This window comes from Nicotiana sylvestris, chromosome 5 (assembly GCF_000393655.2).
Source record: "Nicotiana sylvestris chromosome 5, ASM39365v2, whole genome shotgun sequence".
NCBI lineage: Eukaryota > Viridiplantae > Streptophyta > Magnoliopsida > Solanales > Solanaceae > Nicotiana > Nicotiana sylvestris.
The window spans coordinates 171,945,486-171,954,501 of NC_091061.1; the positions used below are offsets into that span (position 1 = coordinate 171,945,486).

Consider the following 9,016-nt stretch of genomic DNA (forward strand, 5'->3'; position numbering starts at 1 on the left):
GAACGAAAACCTACTAGTTTGAAGTTCGGGTTCGAACGAAAACCTCGACACGCCTGAACAAACATCACTATTTTCAACCCATTTTCATTTTTGACGCAGTGACGATTGAGTTCATGGCTGGACGTAGCAGAAGCGATGGTGGTCGCTCATGTGGAGTGGTCGTTACTGGTTTTTCCGGCGACTGGAGGAAATGACGAAGGAGATGAAGCAGCGGCCATGGTTGCTGGAGATGGAGCTCGTTTTGGACTGGAGGATGACGTGGTCGTTCATGGTGGTTCGTCCATTGCTGGAGTTGAAGACGAAGTAGAAGAAACAGGCATCCATGGGAGGGTGGTTTTGAGCTGGAGCTTGACGACGAAGAACGACGATAAGGAGGTTGGTTTTGGCAGTGGGGTTGTTTGAGGCGACTGTGGTCGTTCAAGAAATGGTTGTTTGGGACAATGGGGAGAGGGTGTTGTTCGTCGTGGGCTGGTGGTCGTTTGGAGTAAATGGTGGTGTAGGGGGAAGCCATGGGACATGAGGGGGAGCAGAAGCAGCGAGGGCAGCCATGGGATCTATAGAGCTAACGAAGAAGAAGAAGAAGAAGCGAGGGACGATGGGGAGGGCAGCCATGGATGGCGAGGTCGTTTGGAGCTGGAGTTGGAGAGGTAGAAGAAGATGAAGGAGGAAGGGGCAGCCATGGGAGGTCGTTGGTTGCTGCTAGACGTGAAGGGGAACGGGCAGCCATGGGAGGGGGTCGTTGGAGCTGGAGGGTTGGTTTGGAGAAGGAGAAGAAAAGGGGGCGGGTGTTTTTTTAGGGTTTTGGGGTAATGAAGAATGAAAAATGGGAAGGGGGGGTAACTCGTTTGGTTATGGGGCGGACCGGGTCGGGTTGACCCGGTAGGGGTTTATTTGGTTTGGGCCTGGTTAATTTAAATTAAAAGGTGGCCCAATCCGATTTTCTTCTTATTTCCATTGCTTCTTTTTTTCTTCTTTTATTTTTTCTTAAACTAAAACTAAATTCTAAAAATCCTAAATTATCCTATAGAACTAAATTAATTTATAAAAGTGCTAATTAACTCTTACTAAAATTAACACACAATTAAATAACAATTACGATAAAATCACACAATTTGGACATTAAATGCTAAAAATGCAACGTACATTATTTTTATGATTTTTTATTCTTGTAAAACAAACTTAATTGCTCCTAATTGTAGAATTAAATCCTAAATGCAAATGCGACATATTTTTGTATTTGTTTTTATTAATTTAACAAATAAACATGCACAGACAAATACAAATAATTATCCAAAAGTGCCACGAAAATTCTCAAAATTGCACACAAAGGAAAATTATTTTATTTTGAATTTTTGGGAGTAATTCTCACATAAGGCAAAAATCACGTGCTTATAGTAACAACTCAAGGTAAGGGCACAACGTACACACGGAAAGTAGATATCACATCATAATGCATGCCCCTCGTCCTTAGTTGCACGAAAACACCCTTCGTGCCATGACCTCACCATAACATACAAGCATAACAATACAAATGAAATGGCACGACATCTCCTTTCGTGCTTTTACTCTCAATAATATGGCACGGCATCACCCTTCGTGCTTCTACTCTCAATAATATGGTACGACATCACCCTTCATGCATTAACTCTCACAATATCGGCACGACATCACTCTTCGTGCTTTAGCTGTCAAATCATGGCATGGCATCACCCTTCGTGCATTAACTCTCACAATATCGGCACGGCATCACCCTTCGTGCATTAACACTCACTCACAATATCATGCACGGCATCACCCTTCGTGCTTTACACTCTTCCTCACCCAAACAATAGAAATAATAACATCCCGACAAGGGAATCAACAATAGAAACAATAATATCCCGGCAAGGGATTCAATATTAGAAACAATAACATCTCGACAAGGGAATCAACTATAACCAATCTCGTTTCAATAGTTAACCAATCTCGTTTCAATAGTTAACTTCACAGAATAAGTCTCAACTTGAGTCAATACGCAACAATGGTTCAACAATCCTCAAGAACCATATTATTCCAATACTTCCACAAATCTCATAAATGATCCACAACATAAGTATAGAGTCTAGCATCTCAAGAATATCGTTCATAGTAGTGTAGTAATGATTTCGCATAGAGATGGCCGAATTAGATACATTAATGTATTCTTACAATTTACGTCAAGTTTGATCAAGTTATAACAAACTACGTCTGATATCTACCACTTAATATTATGTTCTTAATATCTAAGAGTCAAGTGAGGCATTTAACAGAACGCCACAAAATTCTACAAAACACAATTATAACATAATCCACCCCCCAAGCATGATTAACCCTGGTACATACATATACGCTTATCACCTCATATATGTATCACCCTGTATGTAGCAAACAATGACAAATAGGAGGAAAAATTACCTCAACAAAACTAGAAAAAATACTTACCTCAATTTGGCTATTCCAACACTCAATTTAGCCTTTTTCCTCTACAAATTCATCTCCGCTCATCTCAATCTAGCCCAAGATGACTTGAATACATCACACAATGCAAAAGAAATAATTTCAATTAATAATGCTATGATTTTTATTCAATTTCTAAAAAGACAACAAAAGTCAAACCCCGGGCCCACCCAGTCAAAACCCTGGTCCAAAGGTAGGTCTTGACTCCTCATATCCCCACGAGTCCAAATATATGTTTTGTTTTCAAATCCGAGTCTTATTCGACTCTTAAATCTCAAATTTTTATTTTTCAAAACTTTGACAAAATCCCCAAATTCTTCCATAGTTTTCCCATGAATTTGATGTTAAATCTTGTATAAAATCATGAAATATAGTTAGAAATTGATTAAAGATACTTACCCAATGATTTGGCATGAACATCCCCTCTAAAAATCGTCTCGCCTCGAAGCTAGGGTTCAAAAATATGAAGAATGAAGCAAAATCCCGGAATTCTCAGAATTAACAGGCTGTAGATGTCGCGTTTGTGATAGGGGGTTTGCAAATGCGACCCTCGCAAATTCGGGAAAACTATCGCAATTGCGAACACGACAGATGCCTGTTAAGGTCACATTTCCGATAAAATCATCGCAAATACGATGGAAGGACTTTCGTAAATGCGGCAGAGTCCTTCGCAAATGCAAACTCTGCCCAGCAGATCAGACCTCGCAAATGCGATGGCTGCTTCACAATTGCGGTTGTCGCATTTGCGATCAATACATCGCAAATGCGATGATACCAGTACCAGCTATCAAAAAATATATAAATCATTCTGAAACCAGTCTGAAACTCACTCGAGCCCTCGGGGATCCAAATCAAATACATACACAAGTCTAAAAACACAACATGAACTTTCACACGCGCTCAAATCATCAAAATAACTTCTAAAACCATGAATCGGATGCCAAAACGCATGAAACTCAAACTTAAACTTCAAGAACTTCTAGAATCACAACTGAGCATCCGAACCCTATCAAATCAACTCCGAATAGTGCCAAACTTTGCAGACAAGTTCCATATGACAAGACGAACCTACTCAAAGCTTCAAATTGCATATGGCAACCTCGAAACGATGAATGACACCTCAAGTCAAAATCAATGAACTTTAAAACCTCAACTTCCACAACCAATACCGAAACCTACCAAATCACCTCCGATTGATCTCAAATTTCGCACACAAGTCACATTAGCCATTACGAACCTATTGCAGCTTCTGAAATCGGAATCCGACCCTGATATCAAAAAGTCCATTGTCGGTCAAACTTCCCAAAAATCCAACTTTCGCAATTTCGCGCCAAATTCAACTATGGACCTCCAATTCACAATCTGGACACGTTCCTACGTCCAAAATCACCCAACGAAGCTAACGGAACTGATGAAACTCCATTCCGAGGTTAAATGCTAAAAATCCAAACTTGGTCGACTCTTCCAACTTAGAACTTAAATCTTGAAGTTCATTCCTCCAAATTGATTCCGAACAGCCCGAAAACCTATACCGATGATTTACGCAAATCATAATACCTCATGCAAAGATACTCGAGCCCTTAAAACACCGAGCGATGTGTAGATTTCCAAAACGACCAGTCAGTTCGTTACGCTACAACTCATTCCCAAGTAGAGAGTGTGACAAAGGAACAATCAGAGCATGCAACAGTAATGAATGAAACATTAACAATTGCTGAGGAAGACAGAAAATCAAGGAATCCTGCACTGGCTATAACATATGTAGATCCTAAACCATGGTCTAATATCTTTCAGAAGAATCGATCTGCAACAAATGGTATGCCTCTGTCTTATATTCCTCCATAAATCGTCAATGGCCAAATAGTTGTACAATTGGACAAAGATGAGGTTGAATCTGAGATTGAAAAGTGGAAATATGCTCTAATTGTATACATATTGGGTGAGATTCTGGGATATAACACCATGAAACGATATATCAGTGTTAATTGGGCAATGTTAGAGAACCAGACGTGTTTCTCCACGAGGAAGGATATTACATTATCAGATTTCACACAGAGGCTGACATGCAAGAGATCTATTATTCTGGACCTTATTCCATTAATAATAGGCCTATGATTTTAAAACTTTGGACCTCAGATTTTGACTTTAATAAAGAATTTCCCATGGAAATTCCCTTTTGGGTCAAATTCCCAAAATTATCTATGAACTATTGGGGAGCTGATTCTGTGAGTAGAATAGCTTGTGCCATTGGGAATCCTATATTTCCTGATGAATGTACAACTAAGAAAACCAGAGTGTCCTTTTCCAGAATATTGATAGAGATTAATGTGACTAAACCACTACCAATTGAGATCTGTGTTATGGATCCAAAGGGTAGACACTTTCTGTAGGGAGTCTATTATGAGTGGAAACCTGAGTTTTGTGATTAATGTCAAAAGGTTGGCCATACATGTGCTCCTCACAGAGGCACAAACAAGCAGGAACCTAAGCAACAGGTCAATGATGTGCCGTAGAATTTCGGCACAATTGATAGCAATTTCTTAGATTTTAACTTGTCTTTTCTTTTGATGCATTTTTAGTTAAATCTGATCAAGTTTGGTTGTTTTATAATGCATGACCTTGAAGACCCGAAAACATGGAAAAAAAATCAAAAAGTCACAAAAGGATGGATATATTGCAAGTATGCGGTCACATAATTCACATGCGAACCGCATAACTGACATGGTGATCGCAAACAAAGACAGTCTTTTGGCCAAATGAAGAAGAAAATATGTGGTCCATTATGTGGTCGCATAACTCCTATGCGAGCCGCATAATGGTCGCATAACTCCAGTAGAAGAAAGTTCTTAACATGATATGCGATGGAATATGTGGTCGCATAAAGCACATGTGGACTGCATAATTGTTATGCGACTAAAGAAAATTGGAACTCAGCAAGTCTGCGATGGAATGATGAATATGCGAACCGCATAACTGGTCTACGACTATTATGCGATCTCATAAGCTGACTGAAGGGGCTTTTTTGTTCAATTTTGACTACGACTTTTGGTCCACTAAAAAAAGAATAACTAGGGTTTTTATGGGTCATTCAAGTCTGAAACGAGGTCCTACTTAGAGAGCATTGAATACTCCATTTATCTGGAAGGTTGTGAAGAAGGAATCTTGAAATTTTGTAAGCTTTATGGCTTTATTATATACTTTGTTCTTGTGTTTTAGTATGAGTAGCTAGTTTTAAATACTAAGGTTGTGGACCCTAGATGGGTGTAATGTTAATGGGTGTTTAACATTGAATATATATATAATGGTTGGTTGATATTTATTCAATTCTTGTTCTTTATTTATGGTTGGTGGTTACAAACATTAATCTATTCCATTTTACTTTCGTTACTTGGAAAAGTGAGTTAGGGTTTGGTAGAATTGAATATCAAGAACTCAAGACTTTAAATCTTGTTTAATAGAATCGCTTAGGAATAAGTGGGTTCTACTTGGCATAAATTGGTTGTTATTAAATTGCAACTCTTTTATATTTGAAAAAATCACAAAGAGAAAATTCTACTCAACTATTGGAAAATATTGGGTAGTCATTTAGAAATTATTTGCATATCAAACGACCTTCCATTAGAAATATATCATATTAACACCGATAGCATTACATTCCATTGGTGGGGACGCAACCTTGGTTTCCTTAATAAAATTATTTACATTATCATATCACAATTAGTTATCTCATTAATTCTCAACTATATCATTCTCTTGTTACGTTAACAGAATAGAATTACGACCTAAGTCAAGTTCCACACTACTCAAGTAAACTTTTCACACCATATTCCCTGTTGGACTCGACCCCAACCTTGTTGGGTTATTATATTTGGCACTGACCGCCTTAAACTATTTAATTAAAGTGTAATTTGAGCGCATCAAATTTTGGCGCCGGGGAATACGGTTTTGAAATTACTAATTAGTGTGTGCTTTACTTTACATCTTATTCTATTCCATCACACTTTGCTTTTTTTGCTTGGTGTTGATAGAAAAACATGGCTGAATATGAGGAAGAACTGGAAGAAAATCCTTTTACGGACATAGATGAGTACATTGAGGATACAAATGCTATTATACCTCCGGTTGTTAGTGCTGCTACTATCAAGGTGGAACATGGTTTAATCCTAATGCTCAAAGAGGAGGGGTTTTTCAGGAATACCACTGATGATGATCTGACACAATATCTTAGTAACTTCTTGGGTGTGTGTGTGATGCACAAGCAGAACAATGTCTCAGATGATGCCTTAAGGTTGAGGGTGTTCAAGTACTCACTGGCAGGGGAAGCAAGGAAATGGCTTCAAAATATGCCACCAAATTCCATTCATTCTTGGCCTGAACTTGTCTGAGCATTCTTAGCTACATGGTTCCCGCAAAGCAAGAAATTTGAGCTCCGGGATAACATTTTCTTTTTCAATCAACTACCGGGAGAGCATATACATGAGGCATGGGAGAGATTCAAGTTATATTTGATGAGGTCACCTAATCATAGTTTTCCAAAGTCTATCTTGTTGGAGAAATTCTACATGGGTTTAGATGCTATGAACCAATCTATAGCCAAAAATACTGCTGATGGATATTTTATGGATAAGACTTTTGCAAGGATCACACAAATCCTTGACAAAATGGCAAAACATAACCAAGCGTGGCACTCAGAGGACACCACAGGTGGAATTGCATATGTTACTCCCTCTTTGACCAACATGATTAAGGAGAACCAAGAAAGAGATCAAGTAGTTACAGGGCTTGCGACCAATGTCAATGTGTTGACAAAAATATTCATTGAAAGCCAAACGAAGAAGGTAAATGTAGTGGAAGATGTGCAACCCTCATCAAATGAAGATTATGAGGAAGCCAAGTATGTCAACAACTCTTAAGGAGGCTATCAAAGGCAACAATACCAAGGTCAAGGACAACAAAATCAATAGAGGCCTAACCAGCAAGGGCAAGGCAACCAACAGTTGCGAAATGACCAAGGTAGTTCAAATCAAGGGAATTGGAATAACAACAACAACAACTTCTCAAATCGGAGTTCAAACCCTTATATTCCACCAAAGGGGCAATATTCAAATCAAGGTTCCTCAAGTGATTCCAAGTTGGAAAGCATGCTTGAACGGGTATTGCAAAATCAAGAAAGGTCTGACACTTCTATGAGGAATATGACCAAGCTTGTTGGTTCTCATACCGCATCCATTCAAAAATTGGAGACGCAAATGAGGGATCTCTATAGGGAACAAAATCCAAAGCAAAAGGGGACACTTCCAAGTGACACAATTGCGAACCCAAAGGGTAGTGGGAATGGTCCAACTTATCATACCATGGTAATTACTACTCAGAGTGGGAAGGTACTACAAGGAGAGAGTGAACAAGTGGTTGAAGTGGAAGAGTTTGAACAAGATGTTGAGGCACAAGTTGAAGAGCCAATTGTTGTTGAAGCTAAAAAGGTTCCAGAAGAGTTGAAAGTTCAAGAAGTGAACCGGGAAAAGGTGAAGGAAAAGGTAAAAGAGACACCAAAAACTCTACCACCTATTCCTAGACCTCCTCCTTCTTTCCCTCAAAGACTTGCTAGGAAGGTTGATGATAGCAAACTCGAAAAGTTCTATGACATTCTCAAGCAGTTATCGGTGAATATCCCATTTGTGGAAGCATTTCAAAAGATGTTGGGTTTTGCTAAGTATTTGAAAGACTTGATCACCAAGAATGAATTGGTGAGTGTGACTCACCAGGTTAGTTCTATTATTGCAACAACCACCGTTCAAAAGAAAGAAGACCCAGGAGCTTTCACCATTCCATGCACTATTGGGGCACGTGATTTTGCAAGAGCTCTTTGTGATAATGGGGCTAGCATCAACTTAATGCCTCTTGCTATTTACAAGCAAGCTGGGTTAGGTATGCCGAGGCCTACAAGTATGAGGTTGAAAATGGCCGATCGTTCCATAAAGAGATCGGTGGGAATTGTCGATGATGTGCTTGTGAAAGTGGGAGAGTTCCATTTGCCCGCCAATTTCATAATCCTTGATTGTGCAGTTGACAAATAAATCCCTATCATCTTGGGGAGACCAGTTCTTTCCACAGGAAGAGCATTGATGGATTCAGAATGGAATGAGATCAAGTTCTGTGTGAATGATGAAGAGGTCACATTTCAAGCAAGCAAGGGCATGAAATTGCGACATGAATATGAAAGCATCTTGGTGATTGATGTTGTTTATGAGGTGGAAGATGTAGTTGAAATGAAGATGGAAGAACAATGCCTCGGTGAGGCGTTGGCGGCGATTTTGGTAAATTTCGATGGCAAAGATATGGAGGGGTACAGAGAATCAGTAAATGCATTGGAAGGTCTTGGGTACTACACTTACGCTCCAAAGAATCTCTCTCTCAACTTGGAGAATAGAGTCACTCCTCTCGCAAAGCCTTCAATTATTGAGCCACCGCAACTAGAGCTCAAACCACTTCTACTGCACTTGAGGTATAAATTTCTTGGCTTTAATAACACTCTACCGGTAAT

The 9,016-nt window shown here is 39.3% G+C and overlaps 1 protein-coding gene across 1 annotated transcript; it reads left to right on the top strand.

Moving 5' to 3' along the window:
* Positions 1–7,616: 7,616 nt before the first annotated feature.
* Positions 7,617–8,549, top strand: LOC138869661 (uncharacterized). Its single transcript, XM_070147295.1, has one exon. The coding sequence runs from the start codon at positions 7,617–7,619 to the stop codon at positions 8,547–8,549; it is 933 nt and encodes a 310-aa protein (XP_070003396.1).
* Positions 8,550–9,016: the final 467 nt, after the last annotated feature.

Excerpts from the sequence above, each read along its gene's own strand:
- LOC138869661 (XM_070147295.1), top strand. The coding sequence starts at position 7,617 with ATGCTTGAACGGGTATTGCAAAATCAAGAAAGGTCTGACACTTCTATG.